The sequence below is a fragment of the Oncorhynchus masou genome, chromosome 33, assembly GCF_036934945.1.
Source record: "Oncorhynchus masou masou isolate Uvic2021 chromosome 33, UVic_Omas_1.1, whole genome shotgun sequence".
NCBI lineage: Eukaryota > Metazoa > Chordata > Actinopteri > Salmoniformes > Salmonidae > Oncorhynchus > Oncorhynchus masou.
The window spans coordinates 44,890,005-44,914,744 of NC_088244.1; the positions used below are offsets into that span (position 1 = coordinate 44,890,005).

At 44.6% G+C, this 24,740-nt stretch overlaps 1 protein-coding gene across 1 annotated transcript in view; it reads right to left on the reverse strand.

The window, feature by feature from the left end:
* Positions 1-24,740, reverse strand: part of LOC135527407 (agrin-like) — a 567,339-nt gene that overhangs the window by 159,301 nt on the left and 383,298 nt on the right. The window contains 1 exon segment of the mRNA XM_064955939.1: positions 13,494-13,715. Within this exon segment, the coding sequence (XP_064812011.1) occupies positions 13,494-13,715 (222 nt within the window).

Genomic DNA, 24,740 nt, shown 5'->3' on the forward strand with positions numbered 1-24,740 from the left:
ATTTGCTTGGAAAAACGCTTGATTTTACTGCTGCAATTCTGACAATTTGCATGGCAACATGCAATGATTTTGTCCAATTTGTTGCTGAAATGCGCTGACGAGTGAAAAAGTTTGTTGAAGTGTGACTTGATTCAACCATTTTATGAGGTAAACGTGCATGATTGGCTGAAATTGCAAGCCCTCTTTTTGTACTATGGTGATGAGTCAGTTTTATGTGATAACATTGCGTTGATTTTACTACACTGCTCAAAAAAATAAAGGGAACACTAAAATAACTGTCACGCCCTGGTCGAAGTATATTGTGTATGTCTGCATTTATTTGGTTTGGCCAGGGTGTGACATGGGTTTTTGTGGTGTGTTTTGTCTTGGGGGTGTCTAGCATACTCTATGGCTGCCTGAGGCGGTTCTCAATCAGAGTCAGGTGATTATCGTTGTCTCTGATTGGGAACCATATTTAGGCAGCCATATTCTGAGTATTTCGTGGGTGATTGTTCATGTCTCTGTGTTTGTTGTCACGAGATAGGCTGTATATGTTTTCACGTTCAGTTTGTTGTTTTTGTATTATTAGTGTTTTTTTCATCGTCATCAAACATGTCTCAAAAATACCACGCTGCATTTTGGTCCGCTTCTCCTTCACCAGATGAGAACCGTTACAGAATCACCCACCACAACGGGACCAAGCGGCGTGTTATCAGGCAACAGCAACAGCAGGAGCAACAAAGAGAGGAATGGACATGGGAGGACGAATTGTTCGGAGAAGGACCCTGGGATCAGCCTGGAGAATATCGCCGCCCCAAAGAAGACCTGGAGGCGGTGAGAGCGGAGAGGCGCCGGAATGAGGAGGCAGCACGGCGACACAGATGGAAGCCCGAGAGTCAGCCCCAAAAATTTCTTGGGGGGGGGGGGGCTCAGGGAGAGTGTGGCAGAGTCAGGAGTCAGACCTGAGCCAACTCTCCCTGTTTATCGTGAGGAGCCAAGGGGGAGACCAGAACCAGAGCCGGTGTTGGAGGTGAGCGAAGCAGAGACTGTGAAGGAGTTAATGGAGAAATTGGAGGAGAGAGAAATGAGGGAGTTGCTGTGTTGGTGCTTTAAGCATGGAATTCGCCCGACGGAGCGTGTCGGGGATTTGATGGCACCTGGGTCAGCGCTCCATACTCGTCCTGAGGTGCGTGTTAGTCGGCTGGTGAAGATGGTGCCAGCCTCGCGCACCAGGCCTCCTGTGCAACTCCCTAGCCTTGCACGTCCTGTGCCAGCACTGCTCTCAAGATCTCCAGTACGCCTTCACGGTCTAGCCCATCCTGTGCCACCTCCACACACCAGCCCTCCGGTGGCAGCTACCCGCACCAGGCTTCCTGTGCGTGTCCTCGGCCCAGTACCACCAGTGCCAGCACCACGAATCAGGCCTACAGTGCGCCTCGCCTCTCCAGAGTTGCCGGAGCCTTTCTCCTCTCCTGCGCTGCTGGAGTCTCCTGCCTGTTCCGCGCAGCCGGAGTCTCCTGCCTGTTCAGCGCAGCCAGAGCTGCCAGCCTGCATGGTACAGCCAGAGCTGCCAGCCTACATGGAGCAGCCAGAGCTGTCAGTCTGCATGGAGCAGCCAGAGATGTCAGTCTGCATGGAGCAGCCAGAGCTGTCAGTCTGCATGGAGCAGCCAGAGCTGTCAGTCTGCATGGAGCAGCCAGAGATGTCAGTCTGCATGGAGCAGCCAGAGCTGTCAGTCTGCATGGAGCAGCCAGAGCTGACAGTCTGCATGGAGCAGCCAGAGCTGTCAGTCTGCATGGAGCAGCCAGAGCTGTCAGTCTGCATGGAGCAGCCAGAGCTGACAGTCTGCATGGAGCAGCCAGAGCTGACAGTCTGCATGGAGCAGCCAGAGCTGACAGTCTGCAAGGAGCTGCCAGTCTGCAAGGAGCCGCCAGAGCTGTCAGTCTGCATGGAGCAGCCAGATCTGCCAGTCAGCCAGACTCTTCCAGATCTGCCTGTCAGCCAGACTCTTCCAGATCCGCCAGTCAGCCAGACTCTTCCAGATCCGCCAGTCAGCCAGACTCTTATAGATCCGCCAGTCAGCCAGACTCTTATAGATCCGCCAGTCAGCCAGACTCTTCCAGATCCGCCAGTCAGCCAGACTCTTCCAGATCCACCAGTCAGCCAGACTATTCCAGATCCGCCAGTCAGCCAGACTCTGCCAGATCCGCCAGTCAACCAGACTCTGCCGGATCCAACTACCTGCCTGAGCTTCCTCTCAGTGCCGGGCTTCCTCTCAGTGCCGGGCTTCCCCTCAGTGCCGAGCTTCCCCTCAGTGCCGAGCTGCCCCTCAGTGCCGAGCTGCCCCTCAGTGCCGAGCTGCCCCTCAGTCCAGTGGGGTTCTGGGTGAGGACTACTAGGCCATGGTTGGCGGCGAGGGTGGACTATCCGAGGACGTGAGGAGGAGGGACTAAGACATTGATAGAGTGGGGTCCACGTCCCGCGCCGGAGCCGCCACCATGGACAGACGCCCACCCGGACCCTCCCTATTGTTTTGATGTGCGTCCGGGAGTCCGCACCTAAGGGGGGGGGGGTTCTGTCACGCCCTGGTCGAAGTATATTGTGTTTGTCTGCATTTATTTGGTTAGGCCAGGGTGTGACATGGGTTTTTGTGGTGTGTTTTGTCTTGGGGGTGTCTAGCATAGTCTATGGCTGCCTGAGGCGGTTCTCAATCAGAGTCAGGTGATTATCGTTGTTTCTGATTGGGAACCATATTTAGGCAGCCATATTCTTTATTTCAGGGGTGATTGTTCCTGTCTCTGTGTTTGTTGTCACCAGATAGGCTGTATAGGTTTTCACGTTCCGTTTGTTGTTTTTGTATTGTTCGTGTTTTTTTCATCGTCATTAAACATGTCTCAAAAATACCACGCTGCATTTTGGTCCGCTTCTCCTTCACCAGACGAGAACCGTTACAATAACACATCCTAGATCTGAATGAATTAAATATCCTTATTAATTTTTTTTTACATAGTTGAATGTGCTGTCAACAAAATCACACAAAAATGATCAATGGAAATAAAATTTATCAACCCATGGAGGTCTGGATTTGGAGTCACACTCAAAATTAAAGTGGAAAACCACACTACAGGCTGATCCAACTTTGATGTAATGTCCTTAAAACAAGTCAAAATGAGGCTCAGTAGTGTGTGGCCTCCACGTGCCTGCATGACCTCCCTACAACGCCTGGGCATGCTCCTGATGAGGTGGCAGATGGTCTCCTAAAGGATCTCCTCCCAGACCTGGACTAAAGCATCCGCCAACTCCTGGACAGTCTGTGGTGCAACGTGGCGTTGGTGGATGGAGTGAGACATGATGTCCCAGATGTGCTCAATTGGATTCAGATCTGGGGAATGGGCGGGCCAGTCCATAGCATCAATGCCTTCCTCTTGCAGGAACTGCTGACACACTCCAGCCATATGAGGTCTAGCATTGTCTTCCATTAGGAGAAACCCTGGGCCAACCGCACCAGCATATGGTCTCACAACGGGTCTGAGGATCTCATCTCGGTACCTATTGGCAGTCAGGCTACCTCTGGCAAGCACATGGAGGGCTGTGCGGTCCCCCAAAGAAATGCCACCCCACACCATTTTCACCTTTATTTAACCAGGTAGGCAAGTTGAGAACAAGTTCTCATTTACAATTGCGACCTGGCCAAGATAAAGCAAAGCAGTTTGACACATGCAACGACACAGAGTTACACATGGAGTAAAACAAACATATAGTCAATAATACAGTATAAAAAAGTCTATATACGATGTGAGCAAATGAGGTAAGGGAGGTAAAGGCAAAAAAAGGCCATGGTGGCAAAGTAAATACAATATAGCAAGTAAAACACTGGAATGGTAGATTTGCAATGGAAAAATGTGCAAAGTAGAAATAAAAATAATGGGGTGCAAAGAATCAAAATAAATAAATAAATTAAATACAGTAGGACAAGAGGTAGTTGTTTGGGCTAAATTATAGGTGGGCTATGTACAGGTGCAGTAGGGAAAGCTAGTGAGGGAGATACGTGTTTCCAGTTTCAGAGATTTTTGTAGTTCGTTCCAGTCATTGGCAGCAGAGAACTGGAAGGAGAGGCGGCCAAAGAAATAATTGGTTTTGGGGGTGACTAGAGAGATATACCTTCTGGAGCGTGTGCTACAGGTGGGAGATGCTATGGTGACCACAAGACCTTGCAGGGTCTTGTAGATGACATGGAGCCAGTGGGTTTGGCGACGAGTATGAAGCGAGGGCCAGCCAACGAGAGCTTCCAGGTCGCAATGGTGGGTAGTATATGGGGCTTTGGTGACAAAACGGATTGCACTGTGATAGACTGCATCCAATTTGTTGAGTAGGGTATTGGAGGCTAATTTGTAAATGACATCGCCAAAGTCGAGGATTGGTAGGATGGTCAGTTTTACAAGGGTATGTTTGGCAGCATGAGTGAAGGATGCTTTTTTTGCGAAATAGGAAGCCAATTCAAGATTTAACTTTGGATTGGAGATGTTTGATATGGGTCTGCAAGGAGAGTTTACAGTCTAACCAGACACCTAAGTACAGTGCCTTGCGAAAGTATTCGGCCCCCTTGAACTTTGCGACCTTTTGCCACATTTCAGGCTTCAAACATAAAGAGATAAATCTGTATTTTTTTGTGAAGTCGCTTGGGGTATGTCTCTATCAGTTTTGCACATGGAGAGACTGAAATTTTTTCCCATTCCTCCTTGCAAAACAGCTCGAGCTCAGTGAGGTTGGATGGAGAGCATTTGTGAACAGCAGTTTTCAGTTCATTCCACAGATTCTCGATTGGATTCAGGTCTGGACTTTGACTTGGCCATTCTAACACCTGGATATGTTTATTTTTGAACCATTCCATTGTAGATTTTGCTTTATGTTTTGGATCATTGTCTTGTTGGAAGACAAATCTCCGTCCCAGTCTCAGGTCTTTTGCAGACTCCATCAGGTTTTCTTCCAGAATGGTCCTGTATTTGGCTCCATCCATCTTCCCATCAATTTTAACCATCTTACCTGTCCCTGCTGAAGAAAAGCAGGCCCAAACCATGATGCTGCCACCACTATGTTTGACAGTGGGGATGGTGTGTTCAGCGTGATGAGCTGTGTTGCTTTTACGCCAAACATAACGTTTTGCATTGTTGCCAAACAGTTCAATTTTGGTTTCATCTGACCAGAGCACCTTCTTCCATTGTTTGGTGTGTCTCCCAGGTGGCTTGTGGCAAACTTTAAATGACACTTTTTATGGATATCTTTAAGAAATGGCTTTCGTCTTGCCACTTTTCCATAAAGGCCAGATTTGTGCAATATACGACTGATTGTTGTCCTATGGACAGAGTCTCCCACCTCAGCTGTAGATCTCTGCAGTTCATCCAGAGTGATCATGGGCCTCTTGGCTGCATCTCTGATCAGTCTTCTCCTTGTATGAGCTGAAAGTTTAGAGGGACGGCCAGGTCTTTGTAGATTTGCAGTGGTCTGATACTCCTTCCATTTCAATATTATCGCTTGCACAGTGCTCCTTGGGATGTGTAAAGCTTGGTAAATCTTTTTGTATCCAAATCCGGCTTTAAACTTCTTCACAACAGTATTTCGGAACTGCCTGGTGTGTTCCTTGTTCTTCATGATGCTCTCTGCGCTTTTAACGGACCTCTGAGACTATCACAGTGCAGGTGCATTTATACGGAGACTTGATTACACACAGGTGGATTGTATTTATCATCATTAGTCATTTAGGTCAACATTGGATCATTCAGAGATCCTCACTGAACTTCTGGAGAGAGTTTGCTGCACTGAAAGTAAAGGGGCTGAATAATTTTGCACGCCCAATTTTTCAGTTTTTGATTTGTTAAAAAAGTTTGAAATATCCAATAAATGTCGTTCCACTTCATGATTGTGTCCCACTTGTTGTTGATTCTTCACAAAAAAATACCGTTTTATATCTTTATGTTTGAAGCCTGAAATGTGGCAAAAGGTCGCAGAGTTCAACGGGGCCGAATACTTTCGCAAGGCACTGTATTTGTAGTTGTCCACGTATTCTAAGTCAGAGCCGTCCAGAGTAGTGATGTTGGACAGGCGGGCAGGTGCAGTGAGCGATCGGTTGAAGAGCATGCATTTAGTTTTACTTGTATTTAAGAGCAATTGTAGGCCACGGAAGGAGAGTTGTATGGCATTGAAGCTTGCCTGGAGGGTTGTTAACACAGTGTCCAAAGAAGGGCCAGAAGTATACAGAATGGTGTCGTCTGAGTAGAGGTGGATCAGAGACTCACCAGCAGCAAGAGCGACCTCATTGATGTATACAGAGAAGAGAGTCGGTCCAAGAATTGAACCCTGTGGCACCCCCATAGAGACTGCCAGAGGTCCGGACAGCAGACCCTCCGATTTGACACACTGAACTCTATCAGAGAAGTAGTTGGTGAACCAGGCGAGGCAATCATTTGAGAAACCAAGGCTGTCGAGTCTGCCGACGAGGATGTGGTGATTGACAGAGTGGAGGTCTGTTATTAGCCACCTCTTGCGTTCCGTCAGTAGATTAGTGGGGTTCCGTGTGGTAGAGGGGATTAATCCAAATCACACAAAAAAAACAATAGATATAGTTATAGAGGCCCAAAAAGAATAATAAAAAAAAAAAAAAGTTATAATAAAAATAAATAAATTGTCCGATTGTCTATTCAGATAGCAGCCGATAAGACAGCTAACGGTTAGCGGGCCGCAGATGGGCGTTCAGGTAACGTTGCGACGGAGGAGCCAGCCGGATAACTCCTTTGGGTAGATAACGTCGGCAGTCCAGTTGTGAAGGCCCGGTGGGGAACCGCGTAGGCAGTAAATTGGGTCCGGATAGGTGATTGTAGCCCAGGAGTGATTGATGGAACTCTTCAGCTGGCTAGCTCCGGAATAATTGATGTTTGCTCCGGAATCGACAAAAGCCGATAGTCACACGGATAGCAGCTAGCTAGCTGTGAGATCTAGGTATGAATGTCCAGAGTTAGCGGTTGAAATCCAGGGACATGGAGCGAAAAATCGGTCCGGTATGTTCCGTTCCGAGCCACGCTGCGCCGTACAAAACTGCCGATAGAATTTTGAGCTAAAGGATAGCTGATGACCACAAACCGTGGTTAGCTGAATAATAACGATTAGCCAATAAAGAAGCTAACTGGCTTCTGATTAGCTTCTGGATTAGCTTCTGGCTAGCTCCTGGTTAGCTTCTGGCTAGTTTCTGGCTAGCTTCTTGGAGGATTACAGATTTGAGTTAAATAATACTTTTTTTATAAATATTAATTGGTGAGGCGGGTTGCAGGAGAGTGTTTTGAAGATGAGTTTATGGAAAATTAAAAAATATATATAAAAAGGTTTGTGAAAAAAGTTGTAAGAATATATATATACGGGACACAACAAGACGAGGACAAAAGACGTCTGAACTGCTATGCCATCTTGGAATCATCGAAGCACGACTGACCCACTGCCAAACCGGTCATGCTGGAGGATGTTGCAGGCAGCAGAACGTTCTCTACGGCGTCTCCAGACTCTGTCACGTCTGTCACATGTGCTCAGTGTGTACCTGCTTTCATCTGTGAAGAGCACAGGGCGCCCTTGGCGAATTTGCCAATCTTGGTGTTCTCTGGCAAATGCCAAACGTCCTGCACGGTGTTGGGTTGTAAAGCACAACCCCCACCTGTGGATGTCGGCCCCTCATACCAACCTCATGGAGTATGTTTCTGACCGTTTGAGCAGACACATGCACATTTGTGGCCTGTTGGAGGTCATTTTGCAGGGCTCTGGCAGTGCTCCTCCTGCTCCTCCTTGCACAAAGGCAGAGGTAGCGGTCCTGCTGCTGGGTTGTTGCCCTCCTACGGCCTCCTCCACGTCTCCTGATGTACTGGCCTGTCTCCTGGTAGCGCCTCCATGCTCTGGACACTTTGCTGACAGACACAGCAAACCTTCTTGCCACAGCTCGCATTGATGTGCCACCCTGGATGAGCTGCACTACCTGAGCCACTTTTGTGTGGTTTGTAGACTCCGTCGCATGCTACCAGTAGAGTCAAAGCACCGCCAGCATTCAAAAGTGACCAAAACATCATCCAGGAAGAATAGGAACTAAGAAGTGGTCTGTGGTCACCACCTGCAGAACCACTCCTTTATTGGGGGTGTCCTGCTAATTGCCTATAGTTTCCACCTGTCTATTCCATTTGCACAACAGCATGTGAAATTTATTGTCAATCAGTGTTGCTTCCTAAGTGGACAGTTTGATTTCACAGAAGTGTGATTGACTTGGATTTACATTGTGTTGTTTAAGTGTTCCCTTTATTTTTTTTGAGCAGTGTATTTTATTTTAGGGTTCAAGTTCCGGTGGCATGCATTGAAACGTGTATCTTTTTCGTGGCTTTCTTTTGCAAAATAACTATGAATAAACAGAATTATTTTCAAATAATTGTCAACATACAACATCACAATAAGGTGTAGGGCATTCACTGTATTGCAGGGAACAATATTAGGTCTATTTTTCTCCAGAGCACTAGCTCATTGTTCCCTTATTGGCACAGACGCTAGCCTAGCTTCTAACTAACATTAGCTAGCTGTCACGCTAGCCAGGTTTCCTTAGCAGCCTGTACACAGCCCACATCCCTTGCAGATAGGACCACGGATTGCCCCGGAAGTGTGACTGTTTGAATCACCTGCCTTACATTGCACTCCACGAGGAGCCTGACCACCTGTTACGCGAGGGCAGCAAGAAGCCAAGGAATGTTGCTAGCTAGCATTAAACTAGCATTAAACTTATCTTATAAAAAACAATCAATCTTAAACATAATCACTAGTTAACTACAAATGGTTGATGATATTAATAGTTTATCTAGCGTGTTCTGCGTTGCATATAATCGATGCAGTGCCTGTTAATTTCTCAGTGAATCACATCCTACTTCGACAAACGGGTGATGATTTAACAAGCGCATTTGCGAAAAAAGCACTGTCGTTGCACCAATGTACCTAACCATAAACATCAATGCCTTTCTTTAAAATCAATACACAAGTATATATTTTTAAACCTGCATACAGTGAGGGGAAAAAGTATTTGATCCCCTGCTGATTTTGTATGTTTGCCCACTGACAAAGAAATGATCATTCTATAATTTTAATGGTAGGTTTATTTGAACAGCGAGAGACAGAATAACAACAAATAAATCCAGAAAAATGCATGTCAAAAATGTTATACATTGATTTGCATTTTAATGAGGGAATTAAGTAAACAGAAAAGTGTTTAACAAATCAAAATATATATTTTATATTTGAGATTCTTCAAAAAGCCACACTTTGCCTTGATGACAGCTTTGCACATCCTTGGCATTCTCTCAACCAGCTTCGTGAGTTAGTCACCTGGAATGCATTTCAATTAACAGGTGTGCCTTCTTAAAAGTTCATTTGTGGAATTTCTTTCCTTCTTAACCTGTTGAAACTCTGGGGGCGCTATATCATTTTTGGATAAAAAGACGTGCCCGTTTTAAGCGCAATATTTTGTCACAAAAAAGATGCTCGACTATGCATATAATTGGTAGCTTTGGAAGGAAAACACTCTGACGTTTCCAGAACTGCAAAGATATTTTCTGTGCGTGCCCTAGAACGTGAGCTACAGGCAAAACCAAGATGAAACGGCATCCAGGAAATGAGCAGGATTTTTGAGGCTCCGTTTTCCATTGTCTCCTTATATGGCTGTGAATGCGAGAGGAGTGAGTCAGCCCTTTCTGTCGTTTCCCCAAGGTGTCTGCAGCATTGTGACGTATTTGTAGGCATATCATTGGAAGATTGACCATAAGAGACCACATTTACCAGGTGTCTGCCCGGTGTCCTGCGCCGAAATTGGTGCGCAAAAGTCAGCTGCCAGTATTTTTCCACATCCGAAGCTCTTCAAAGGTAAATTATTTTATTTATTTGGTTATCTGGTTTTTGTGAAAATGTTGCGTGCTAAATGCTACTCAAAATGCTAAGCTAGCTTAGCATACTCTTACACAAATTAGTGAATTGCTATGGTTCAAAAGCATATTTTGAAAATCTGAGATGACAGAGTTGTTAATGTATTTCTATTGTGTTGTGACAAGGTAGATTTCCCTATTTGGTAAAACACCAAGTCCATATTATAGCAATAACAGCTCAAATAATCAAAGAGAAATGACAGTCCATCATTAATTTAACCTGTTGAAACTCCCCATCCCGGATCGTGACTAAAGCCTCAGGCTCATTAGCATAACGCAACGTTAACGATTTCTGAAAATCGCAAATAAAATAAAAATAATGCGCCTGCTCTCAAGCTTAACCTTTTCTTAACAACACTGTCATCTCAGATTTTCAAAATATGCTTTTGAACCATAGAAATTGACAAATTTGTGTAAGAGTATGCTAAGCTAGCTTAGCATTTTGAGTAGCATTTAGCGCGCAACATTTTCACAAAAACCAGATAACCAAATAAATAAAATCATTTACCTTTGAAGAGCTTCGGATGTTTTCAATGAGGAGACTCTCAGTTACATACCAAATGCGCAGTTTTTCCTGAAAGCGTCTGTGTGTAGGAGAAATCGTTCCGTTTTGTACATCGCATTTGGCTACCGAAACGAACCAAAAATTCAGTCACCTACAACGTCAAACTTTTTCCGAATTAACTCCATAATATCGACCGAAACATGGCAAACGTTGTTTGGAATCAATCCTCAAGGTGTTTTTTCACATATCTCTTCATTGATATATCGTTCGTGGAAGCTTGCATTCTTCTCTAAATTCCATGGAAAAATACTTGCAGCTGACTTTTGCGCACCAATTTCGGCGCAGGACACCGGGCGGACACCTGGTAAATGTGGTCTCTTATGGTCAATCTTCCAATGATATGCCTACAAATACGTCACAATGCTGCAGACACCTTGGGGAAACGACAGAAAGGGCAGACTTACTCCTCTCGCATTCAGCGCCATATAAGGAGACAATGGAAAACAGAGCCTCAAAAATCCTGCTCATTTCCTGGATGCCATCTCATCTTGGTTTTGCCTGAAGCTCACGTTCTAGGGCACTCACAGAAAATATCTTTGTAGTTCTGGACACGTCAGAGTGTTTTCTTTCGAAAGCTATCAATTATATGCATAGTCGAGCATCTTTTTGTGACAAAATATCTTGTTTAAAACGGGACCGTTTTTCATCCAAAAATGAAATAGCGCCCCCATAGCATCAAGAGGTTAAGACATAAATGTCAGTCAATATGGAACATTTCAAGAACTTGCTTCAAAAATCTTCAAAAAGTTGCTTCAAGTGCAGCAAAAACCATCAAGCGCTATAATGAAACTGGTACTCATGAGGACCACCACAGGAATGGAAGACCCAGAGTTACCTCTGCTGCAAAGGATAAGTTCATTGAAGTTCCCAGCCTTAGAAATTGCAACCCAAATAAATGCTTCACAGAGTTAAAGTAACAGACACATGTCAACATCAACTGTTCAGAGGAGACTGTGTGAATCAGGCCTTCATGGTGGAATTGCTGCAAATACACCACTACTAAAGGACACCAATAATAAGAAGAGATTTGCTTAGGTCAAGAAACAGGGGCATTAGACCGGTAGAAATGTGTCCTTTGGACTGGAGTCCAAATTTGTGAGACGCAGTGTGGGTGAATAAATGATCTTCGCATGTGTATTTACCACCGTAAAGCATGGAGGAGGATGTGTGATGGTGTGGGGGTGCTTTGCTGGTGACACTGTCTGTGATTTATTTAGAATTCAAGGCAGACTTAACCAGCATGGCAACCACAACATTCAGCAGTGATACGCCATTCCATCTGGTTTGGGCTTAGTGGGACTATCATTTTTTTTAACAGGACAATGACACAACACACCTCCAGGCTGTGTAAGGACTATTTTACCAAGAAGGAGAGTGTTGGAGTGCTGCATCAGATGGCCTGGCCTCCACAATCCCCCGACCTCAAACAAATTGAGATGGTTTGGGATGACTCGGACCGCAGAGTGAAGGAAAAGCAGCCAACAAGTGCTCAGCATATGTGGGAACTCCTGCAAGAGTTCCCACAAAGCATTCCAGGTGAAACTGGCTGAGATAATGCCAAGAGTGTTCAAAGCTGTCATCAAGGCAAAGGGAGGCTATTTGAAAAATATCAAATAGAAAATATATTTTGATATGTTTAACACTTTTTTGGTTACTACATGATTCCATATGTGTCAATTCATAGTTTTGATGTCTTCACTATTATTCTACAATGTAGAAAATAGTTAAAATAAAGAAAAACACTTGAATGAGTAGGTGTATCCAAACTATTGACTGGTACTGGATGTGTAACTGTAACTGTCTGTAATGTATTTTCCGTTATGTGTCGGACCCCAGTAAGACTAGCTGTCGCCATTGGCATCAGCTAATGGAGATCCTAATCCAATCAAATCAAAAGCTATTACCTGTTTAGGACCAAATGGCTTCATGCAGGCAACATGCATGAACTTTACTAAGTAGCCTATAAGAGAAGAGAGAAGTGAAGAGATGTAAATATTTATCTGAATTTGTTCACGTCTGGGCTTAGTTAGTCTACACATGACATGTCAGCCTACTGTACATGTTCCTTACTGTGCAGATATATGCCTCTGCCATAGACCACATCTACAGTAAAATAGAATTGTATTCAAACTAAAGCTGCAGAGTGAACTCTGGCTGATGACTAAGAGGAAAGGACATGGAATGGAAGAAACGGGCGCAAACAGTTTCTAGATAAAAGGAAAATGTTAATCATTGCCATCAACAATGACCCTTTATGGGAAAATGAGCACTAGAGATGCCATTAACAAGTCTAGCTAAAATGGCTTCGTCAAGTGGACGAACCCAACTTTAGGGAAGAAAAAGATAACAGGCAATGAAATGAGTGCAGGCGGAAGCCAGGATATTTTTACCCCGGTGCTCGAGAGCAGACAAAGACTCATGACTCAGTCACCATTTCAAGAATAGGAGCATGGCTGTTCCCCGTCTCATTGGAAGTAGATCGCATCTTCAACGAGAAAGGTCAATAATAGGGAAATTGCAGGCTTTAGCCATAGACTTCCAGTCATTACACTAAAGCTAGTTAGCAACTTCCTTCCAACAGAGACAACAAATGGAATCCACAAGTTCATCTGACTCTGGGGAAGTAGATAAAGGGCCTCATTACCAAAATCCAGAAGTATCCCTTTAAATATCTGCTCTGAATTAAGATCTAAAGATGCCTGCAGAAGGAATGGGGTGATTGGCTCAAGAAACTACCCCTAACCTCCTTCATACTGGACACAGAGACATATAAATGGAATCCACCAGTTCATCTGACTCTGGGGAAGTAGATAAAGGGCCTCATTACCAAAATCCAGAAGTATCCTTTGAAGACCAGGAGTTTTTCTCTGACCACATCACATGACCTTATACCCTAGGGCCCAGAAATATTCCTGTTTCCTGGTCAGGTTACATAGTGTACTACTGTATAGTCTGGTACTCACCGCAGGGTCCTCGGTGCTGGATGTGAATCTCCCTCTGCAGGGCGCAGCCCGTGGCCCTCATCTCACAATGGCTGCCGTAGCTGTGGCCGTCACTGCCGCACACTGGGTCGGGTGTCTGGAGGCAGGCTTCGGGGCACTCACATACGGGCTTGTCGTTCTTCACCACACACACAGCGCCAAACTCGCAGGCCTTTGCCAGGCATGGGCTGGGCGCGTGGAGATCTGAGATGGGAGACAATTGGGGTTAGCATTGATGGGGGTGAGGGAGCAGTGAGAGAGGTTGAAGGAGAAGGATGGGAATTGAGGGGTTAGGGGTTGAAAGAGGGGGCGGGGGCTAAAGACAGGAAGAGTGGGGTACTCAGCATAGGTTAAAAATAGAGTAGAGGTTGATGGAGGATGAAAAGGTTTGAAAGAAGGGGGTTGGCGGGTCAATTTTTATTTATTTTTTTATAACTTTACTTAACCAGGCAAGTCAGTTAAGAAAAAATTCTTATTTTCAATGATGGCCAAGGAACAGTGGGTAACTGCCTGTTCAGGGGCAAAATGACAGATTTGTACCTTGTCAGCTCGGGGGTTTGAACTTGCAACCATTCCGGTTACTAGTCCAATGCTCTAACCACTAGGCTACCCTGCCGCCCCAGTTTGAAAGTACTGCTAACCCCCCCCCACTCCCTTTTTTGTACCTGCACAAACCTTTGGTCAAGTCTGAACATGTAGCAGACTCTCATCCATAGTACTTGATTGATACTACCTGTATCAATCAATTCCCTCCAGGTAATCTCATTGGCCCTGTCCGCACTGTATGAGCCAATCACAGGTGGCAGACACCTCTGTATGAGCCAATCTGAGGTGTCTGAGCACATTGTAAAAGCCAATTACAGGTGACTGACCACTCTGTATGAGAAACCCACACCCTAAGGTATATGGGTAAAAACCATAGACTTGTGGCATGGATAGAAAATTGGCGAGAAACGGTAGAAAATAACTGTCCTTTTCTATTTATGGGGAAGTAAATGGGCGCTGGTTAATTGTTTCCAAGTATGCCGTTCTTCAAATGAGGCCATTTGCAGAGAGAGACAGAGAGACAGAGAGAGACAGAGAGAGACACAGAGAGACAGAGAGAGACAGAGAGAGACAGAGACACAGAGAGAGAGAGCGAGAAGAAAAGCAACAGAGGAGAAGAAGAAAAGAGAGCTCTCTGATGAATAATTCACAAAGCCCAGCTCCTGGGCAGAGATAGATATGAAGAAGTGGGAGAACATCAGAGAGAAGGTGTATGCATGCCACTCTTCTCCGGCCGCTCCACTACCATTTATTTATTTTTACCTTTATTTAACTAGGCAAGTCAGTTAAGAACACATTCTTATTTACCCAGGCCAAACTCGGAAGACACTGGGCCAATTGTGTGCCGCCCTAATGGGACTCCCAATCACGGCCGGATGTGATACAACCTATAACTTCATTAAATTGTGGGTTAGCAAAGAGACTGCCTGAGCTTCTGAGGGGAGGAGTGGGATGGCGTTCCATGTGGTGCCGGTTCTGCCATTGCCAGGCGAGTTGGGAAGTGGGTCAGGATCGGGATGAACGAGGAAGAAACATGTAGACGACAACGTGATCTGAAGTGATCCAGCTAATGTTGTTTCATCATCATTGCCTCCTTATCCTTCTTCAACCCCCCAATCAATTCTTCATCAAAATTGTTGTTGAGGTTAGATGTTCAGGTCACTGGCAAAATAATGGGAAAAACTTTACAAAATGAGGGATGCCTCCACACAGGTTCCTAACTAAATGAAGTAATAAGCATTCGATCATGTAGAAATCAATTCAGGCCATTACTTTGGCTACCAGGGCTACGCCCCCATAGGATGACAATGCCCCAGCCACAAAGCATGAGTGGTCATTTAATGGTTTGATGAGAATGACAACGATGCAAACCATATGCAATGGCCGTCTCAGTCACCAGATCTCAACCCAATTGAACACTTATGGGGGATTCTGGAGCAGTGCCCGGAGAGAGTTTTCCATCAACAAAACACCAAATGATTGAATGTCTCGTGGAAGAATGGTGCTGCATCCCTCCAATATAGTTCCAGACACCAGTACAGTTGTGGCCAAAAGTTTTGAGAATGACACAAATATGAATTTTCACAAAGTCTGCTGCCTCAGTTTGTATGATGGCAATTTGCATATACTCCAGAATCCAAATCGATCCAGCTCCAGAGTACAAGCCTCGGTGTAACCCTCATTCCTTCGATGATAAACACAAATCCGACCATCACCCCTGGTGAGGCAAAACCGTGACTCGTCAATGAAGAGCACTTTTTTTGCCAGTCCTGTCTGGTCCAGCCACTGTGGGTTTGTGCCCATAGACGACGTTGTTGCCGCTGATGTCTGGTGAGGAGCTGCTTTACAACAGGCCTACAAGCCCCCAAGTCCAGCCTCTCTCAGCCTATTATGGACAGTCTGAGCACTGATGGAGGGATTGTGCGTTCATGGTGTAACTCGGGCAGTTGTTGTTGTCATCCTGTACCTGTCCCGCAGGTGTGATGTTCAGATGTACCGATCCTGTGCAGGTGTTGTTAGACGTGGTCTGCCACTGCGAGGACGATCAGCTGTCCATCCTGTCTCCCTGTAGCTCTGTCTTAGGCGTCTCACATTACGGACATTGCAATTAATTGTTTATGGTTCATTGAACAAGCAAGGGAAACAGTGTTTAAACACTTTATAATGAATATCTGTGAAGTTATTTGGATTTTTACGAACTATCTTTGAAAGACAGGGTCCTGAAAAAGGGACGTTTCTTTTTACTGAGTTTACAGCGGAGTGTAAGCCGTATGCTGAGTTTACATACTGCTTAAAGCTATACAGACTAAATCAATTATGGTTGTAACTTATATGACAATGGTGGTAAGTTGGTGGTAAGTTTTTGTTTGTTGATCGATTCAATTTGCTTCAGAATAGTAGCTCATGCTTGTGACCAGCATGTGAGGCAATATCTCAGATGTGAGAAAATCATAGCGTGCATTTATAATTTGGTGGCCTCCAGAGGAAGGAAATGTCGTATACAGTTGAGGTTGGAAGTTTACATACACATAGCCAAATACATTCAAACTCAGTTTTTCACAATTCCTGACATTTAATCCGAGTAAACATTCCCTGTTTTAGGTCTTTTAGGATAACCAGCTTATTTTAAGAATGTGAAATGTCAGAATAATAGGAGAGAATGATTTATTTAATCTTTTATTTCTTTCATCACATTCCCAGTGGGTCAGAAGTTTACATACACTCAGTATTTGGTAGCATTGCCTTTAAATTGTTTAACTTGGGTCAAACATTTCGGGTAGCCTTCCAGAAGCATCCCACAATAAGGTGAATTTTGTCCCATTCCTCCTGACAGAGCTGGTGTAGCTGAGTCAGGTTTGTAGGCCTCCTTGCTCGCACATACTTTTTTTAGTTTTGCCCACAAATGTTCTATAGGATTGAGGTCAGGGCTTTGATGGGCACTCCAATACCTTGACTTTGTTGTCCTTAAGCCATTTTGCCACAACTTTGGAAGTATGCTTGTGGTCATTGGCCATTTGGAAGGCCCATTTGCGACCATGCTTTAACTTTCTGACTGATGTCTTGAGATGTTGCTTCAATATATCCACATAGTTTTCCGTCCTCATAATGCCATCTATTTTGTGAAGTGCACCAGTCCCTCCTGCAGCAAAGCACCCCCACAACATGATGCTGCCACCCCCGTGCTTCAAGGTTGGGATGGTGTTCTACGGCTTGCAAGCCTCCCCCTTTTCCTCCAAACATAACGATGGTCATTATGGCCAAAATGTTCTATATTTGTTTCATCAGACCAGAGGGCATTTCTTCAAAAAGTATGATCTTTGTCCCCATGTGCAGTTGCAAACCGTAGTCTGGCTTTTTTATGGCAGTTTTGGAGCAGTTGCTTCTTCCTTGCTTAGCGAACTTTCAGGTTATGTCGATATAGGACTCATTTTATTGTGGTTATAGATACTTGTTTACTACAGCATCTTCACAAGGTCCTTTGCTGTTGTTCTGGGATTGATTTGCACTTTTCACACCAAAGTACGTTCATCTCTAGGAGACAGAATGTGTCTCCTTCCTGAGCGGTATGACGGCTGCATGGTCCCATGGTGTTAGTTTGTACAGATGAACATGGTACCTTCAGACGTTTGGAAATTGCTCTCAAGGATGAACCAGACTTGTGGAGGTCTACAATTTTTTTTCTGAAGTCTTGGCTTATTTATTTAGATTTTACAATGATGTCAAGCAAATGAGCACTGAGTTTGAAGATATGCCTCCAATCGACTCAAATGATGTCAATTAGCCTATCAGAAGCTTCTAAAGCCATGACATAATTTTCTGGGATGTTCCAAGCTGTTTAAAGGCACAGTCAGTTTAGTGTATGTACACTTCTGACCCACTGGAATTATGATATAGTGAATTATAACTGAAATAATCTGTCTGTAAACTTTTGTTATAAAAATTACTTGTGTCATGCACAAAGTAGATGTCCTAACCGACTAGCCAAAACTATAGTTTGTTAAGAAGAAATTTGTGGAGTGGTTGAAAAACGAGTATACATTTTTATGTATTTTTTATTTCACCTTTATTTGAACAGGTAGGCAAGTTGAGAACAAGTTCTCATTTACAATTGCAACCTGGCCAAGATAAAGCAAAGCAGTTCGACACATACAAGAACACAGAGTTACACATGGAGTAAAACAAACATACAGTCAATAATACATAATAATACATATTAATGACTCCAACCTACGTGTATGTAAACTTCTGACTTCAATTGTACATCTGTCATCATTCTTACCAGACTTCAGTCCTTTTTTCAAGGAAAAATCCCGTTCTATCATCTGCCTAAAGAGGTCCTCGTTGAACCATTGTGGTCAGATATGCCAGTTAGTAAGTTACTGGACTTAGTTATTCAATCAGGTCTGTTAGTAAACACCAGATCAATTTGAGTATAGAATGACTGTGTTACTCTGGTTGGACCTTGTATTTTTTGAGTCAGGTTGAAATCATCTGTGATTTCTTTGAGTTTTTTCCTGCAAGTTCTATTTCCCCGGTTTATATTGAAATCGCCCATGAAGATGATCTCCTTCTTATGATCACATTCTTTCAAGCATGACATTTAGATGGTCAGCAGATTGCTCTCATTCTCTTGAATGGGTGGTTGGAACGGATTGACAGTTGAAACCCCAAAGCCCCGGGAGACTGTGACGTACGTCCTCATCTAGCCAAGGGGACAGGAGAATTATGCAGGGTGTCGAAGCCATGCGAGAGAGGCTCATTGAGACATGTCTTGCGGGTGGGGGCATAACGCGCCATGTCGGCCGTTAGGGAGAAAGATTATAAGCCAGGGGAAGAGGATGTGAGGATGCATTTGATCCGCGGCTTCCCAGCGAGCGCAAGGGAGTGCTGTCATTACCCTGATTATTATGGGATTAGACTAGCATCTCAACAGGCGCTCTGTTTAAGAAATCACTGCCGTTTCATTTTGAAAGCACAGGTGCATTTAATACTCTTAATATTCCCCTCCCCTGGGCCTCAGCCTTGCGCTCTTGGTTCAATCATCAACAGATAGCAAAAGGCAATTTACCTATGTGGCGCTATCTTGCCCATGGAATACCAGTGACGTCATCTCCAGCTGTTAGGGAGAGAGGCTTGTGGTGGCTTCCCAGCTCACCATTGTGTTGGGGTGTAGTTTGGCTGCAATGTAGAGGGTCCGCACACAACAAAGAAGGTTTCTAAGTTATTCTATGCTTATTTCTTTATTTCAACTAGTGCAGAACAAACGTTCAGGCTGTTAGGCTGTCGTCAGTGTCATAGTGTCTCTTCACAGGACAAGAAAGGCAACCTTGATTCGGCACTTAAAGAAAAAGGGAACAGCAAAACAACAAGATAAGGCCCTGGCTGATACGGGTGTGAGGAGGAGCATTGCCCACCGGCGACCATAATTTAACAAATCTAAACTGATCATGTGCAAGGATGAGCGAGGAGACAAGGCTCTCAGTTTTTGTAATTGGAATGTTGCGGCTTAAGCAGTGGAACACTGCTATTGATTTCTGTGTTGCGGGAACGCCGGTGGTTTGAAAGAGCTGCGAAATTGGCATGTAAATATATAAGTAGTGGAACTGTGCCTAATTTTGCCAGGCTTCAGAAAAAGCTATTCTGCCTGATATTTCTTTTCTCACTGTGTGTATGTAGCGCTGGAAACAGAGGGCAATCGACACACACACTCATGGCCTTCAAATGGATTCACCGACCCATTTCCCAAGGCCCGGCTCCCTAACATGCAACTGCAGTCTCAGATAACGCTTTTGTCCCTGGTTCTCTTTGTTTCTACACCAAAAAATAAGATGAAAAGAATCCAAAAAGCTCTTTATTCTTTAATGCGCAATCCTTCTGGAGGCACATTTTTTTTATTCCAGATTTATTAAATAGAAGAAGCAAAACTCCCACAGTTCTCGGTGAAATAATCTTAGTGAGGAGAGAGAGTGTAAGATGAGAGACTTTGAGAAACGTCCAGCAGCCCTTATACCCGGATTTGGTAATTGAGATGGCTTACATATTCTCAGTCGGGGAAAAAAATCTTAAGGGACTGAAAGCGTCTTTTCTCCTTCAGAAACAGTGAGGGAGACTTGGAAACGGCAGCCTGCCATCCCGGAGGCCTGGCTAGTGATGGTCGTGGTGGGTGTGCTGTTCAAGGACTGGAGCTTTCGCAGTCATATGCCTCAGGAGAGCAGGACATATACTGGGAGGCTGCAGTAGTCAGTCACATACAAGCATCAAATGCACACATACTATTTAATGTCCCCTATTTGTTTATCAGATGAAAGAGACAAGACAATGGTGTGTGTGTAAGATCCAGAGTGCCACAAATCTAATCAAAGAAGTGAGAGAAAAAGGTGTGCCGTGGAGAGATGGCTGTAAGCGAGTGCATCGCTGCAGGAGTGGTCATGGAGATGAGTAACTCTCCTCTGATCAATAATTCTGCTCCTAGCTGAAGTAAAGAAACCCCAGTGGATTCTCTACGGAAGGACAATGTGTCTGTCTCTGAAGTGGCGACTTGGGAGTCTGAATTCTGCCTCCGCTTTGTGCCCTTCTCCCACCAGTCTAGGCCATGCTCCCTCCCTTCGCTCCCCTGCTTTCCTTTTCCTTTTAATTAGTCTGATATTTTATAGTTGCCATCCCCGAGATTAAAACCAGGGGGATTAAAACACTTGTCAGAAGAAATGGGCTTCTGGGGTGCTGCTGGTATGCAGCACTATGGATTGCGTCGAGAACCATTACAGCCGCTGGCCTAGCGACTGACAGACGTTCTGCTACGTGTATACCCCCATCCACAGCCACAAATGTTCCGTTGCCCGTCTTTCCCCAAGAGAGGCGTTGCCTCTTCCCTTCTCTCACTAAACTGTCACATTAGTCAAGATTTAGAGGCGAGCTGAATGCACTCGGCGGGCGTTCTGTATATAAGCCAGGAGAGATGGAGTGTCATGTTCTTAGCCGTGTTTGCGTGGGTAATGTATGCGGTTCAACACTGTACATATGGATGTAAAAGCAGGGAGATTATATTTTTGTGGTCGAGCATCTCCTTACTCATGCATATGTAGATTGGAATCTTCCTTGCTCCCTGGTCCATTTCAGGATTACTCCCAATGTCACGATAAGAATCAGAGAAAACCCCTCCCCATGCTGTCAGTAGCCAATCGGGTGAGGGAGAGGCGGGTGTCAGTGCCACCATTGTAGAGAAGCAGCCAAATGGGAAGCACCCTTACTCAGTTTTGTCGGTGCTGCAAAGGGGGGGGGGGGGGTCTGCCACCCGTGTCTCACTAGCAGTGAAAACATTTATGGAACATATTAAAATAGGTGCCAGAACGGGAGAGAAAAGGCTAAATATTAGCATATAGTGAAAGGAAGGCCCGCGGGCCCTGTTTCCCTGCTACGGAGCACTTATCACAGAGTAATGGCTGCAAGGGGACAAAAACAAACACCTTAGTCCTCCACTTGCTTTTTAAAACCCCAAACACGCTTTATCTACCAGACGACACAGATTAAGTGAAATACAGCGAAACAGAAGGCGAGAGAGAGGGGGTGGGAGAAGAGGGGGAAATAAAGAGGGAAATATAGAAAAAGCAAAAGTAAATGAGGACAGAAAAAGACAACAATGAGGGAACACATACAATGGTTCTTCCTTTAAAAGTTGTGTCGTACTGCAGCACAGCTTGCGGGTTGCCGCAGAATTCTATTTCATGTTATTGAAGTGTCAGCCATTGTTGCCATTCTATTCCAAGAAAAACGAAAAAACGAAACCCTCAGGATTTCCGTCAGGAAAATATGGCGCTGTATAATGGAACCGGTTGGGAGGAGGCTACTAAGTGACAGCGAGTGAAAAGCAAAATAATCCTAACATTTCAACTCCCTAATTGTAGTCTAACCAAAACCCAAACGGAGATTCAGTGAAAATAAACATCTAATTGATTTACCAAGACCAGGCCCCATGCTTGTCTCAGAGCAGCGTGAAACGGTGCTGAAATAGTTAACCACACGCAGGTTGGCTATTGCTCCAAATCCTATCATAACAATTGAATGACTTTGGGCGTTCCAGTAAGGAACCATGTGTTGCCTTCATTAGCCTACTTTATTCCACTCTTTCTGTCATTCAGTGATATTTATTCCCATAGTATTTTGTTATGGATCCCATCCAGATGTGGTTAGAAAACAATGCATTGTCCTGCTGATAGCCAATCAAGGGTAGGCTATCACAGTGCTATTCGCCAGTGTTAACCTGAACGCGAAAGCCCAGGAAAATAAACAGGTACCAGGGCCGGCCCTCCCATTAGACAAGATTAGAAGGCCACCTGTACAACATTCTTTAGCACCATGACCAGGCTTTCAGGTGGAATGGAAAATTGCGTGTGAATTCATAAACCATGTGCCATGGAATCGTTACATTGAACATCTCTTCCAAACTATTTTGCGATCTATATGGCACAGCTGTCAATTTTTTTTAAATGAAACTGGTATATATTTTTATGTATCACAATTTCCCGACAGACAAGTTTCTTACTTTTCCCCCCTTCCACTTGATTCATTTTTATCAATTAGTACATTTGAGTTTAACCACAATATTTGTTCTGTATTTTCTGGTGGTTTACACTGAAACTTTCTATGTTTAAAAAATGACAACATTTTGGAGATGATTTCGTTTTTCAAATAACCGAAAGTCAGCGGTTATAATCTGAATAAAGGGGAAAAGGCCATTCTTGAACATGGGGTGAGACATTCTTACTAATTTGTAAATAAAGGCAGTTTGTTATTTGGAATGATTTATTTCTGTTTTTAGAGGGAGAGAAACCAAAAGCCCACCGTGCCTATTTTTGGAAAATTGTCAGTCCACATGTCAAGTGAAATTCCCCCATTGAATTTATCCAAGTTCTCTCTTACCTCCAGGACCACCAACAGTTGTTTGTTGTTGTTGCCTGATGCAGGACTCTAGTGCCAGAGAAGATAGACTCTCAAGCTGAAAACACCTCCATTAATTTACGAAAAGTCCATTTGTGCCACAGATTAGACTACCAAAAGGTCAGCGTTCTAAGTCCCACTTGTGAAGGTGTGATGCAATGACAGAATGCCACCATCTACCACTAACTGTTGCAGCATAAGCTCGTAACTCTTAAAGGAAGAACCACTGTACAAAGATGAGCTCCTCCATCTCATGACGTGTATATGTACAGAGGAGAGGGGGAGGAGAGGAAGGAAGGTAATGCAGGCCACCAAACAGCAGATGGGCATCATTGGCATGGTGGTCCACAGAGGGCACACAACACATACATTGTGAGAGAGGAGGAGGGAGGGAGGGAGGGAGGGAAGGAAGGAAGGAAGGAAGGAAGGAAGGAAGGAAGGAAGGAAGGAAGGAAGGAAGAAAGGAAGGAAGGAAGGAAGGGTGCAACAGACAGGGTAAGGGGAGGGGTGTCTCACCAAAGCAGAACCCTGCTATACCCATAAGGCCTGGTGACTGCTGCAACTCTGCCACTACTGAAACACACACACACACCCACATCACCACACACACACACTTCAGTCCGCTATGGGCCACGTTAAAAATAATCCCTAGTACCCCTGCCATACCGTCAACCTGACTCCCATTGCAACTACACTAATTAGATTCATTACCAAACATCACTGGAGGTCCTCGCTGGGTTTAATAGCTACTCAGTCTATTATTGTTGACTTGTGTCGTTGCGTGGCGGAGATGATAATCAAATCAACATGCAAATTATAAATATTCACCGGAGAGGCTTGTGTATATGCCATTTAGCAGACACTTTTTATCCAAAGCGAATTACAGTCATGTGTGCATACAGGGTGTCACCGTAGGCTCACTTTTCTCCCCAGTTCTCCTCCTTCCCCGAAGCTCTTTGTCAATGACAATGTCTCTCTGGCTGAGTGATTCTCTGTTAACCTCTGGGAGGAGGTGCACACACACACACACACACACACACACACACACACACACACACACACACACACACACACACACACACACACACACACATATATGCATGTACACACACACACACAATGAGCCAATATTGCACTGCTCTCAAACGGTATTCAAACAAATTATCTAACCATCAAACTAAGTACTTCACTGTCTGTCTGTCTGTCTGTCTGTGATCCTCTGTACCATCTAATGTGTCCCTGTCTCACAGCAGTAAAAGCTTTCTTTGAGCGCTCTGGGTTAAGGCAGACACATCTTAAGCCCCTTGGACTTTTTTCATCTGAGCATCTGGGGAATGCTATGAACTGGCCACTCACAATCCACCACCATTCATCTTTAAAGTGGCTATCTCATGAGAAACTGACCTCGGACACATTCCTGTGGAAGACCATATGGGCTTATATATCAAACAGGGCAACATTGTCTTTTTCAGCTTATAAGATGGTTGTGTCCAGTGTTTCTCAAATTGTTTATGGCACTGACCAAATTTCAGGTCTTGAACGTTGTGAAAATGTTGTGCAACTCCCAGCGCACGTTTACTGTGAACACTGAGGCTGTACCCGCTTTAAGTTACAGTTTTACTGTGAACACTGAGGCTGTACCTGCTTTAAGTTACAGTTTTACTGTGAACACTGAGGCTGTACCCGCTTTAAGTTACAGTTTTACTGTGAACACTGAGGCTGTACCCGCTTTCAGTTACAGTTTTACTG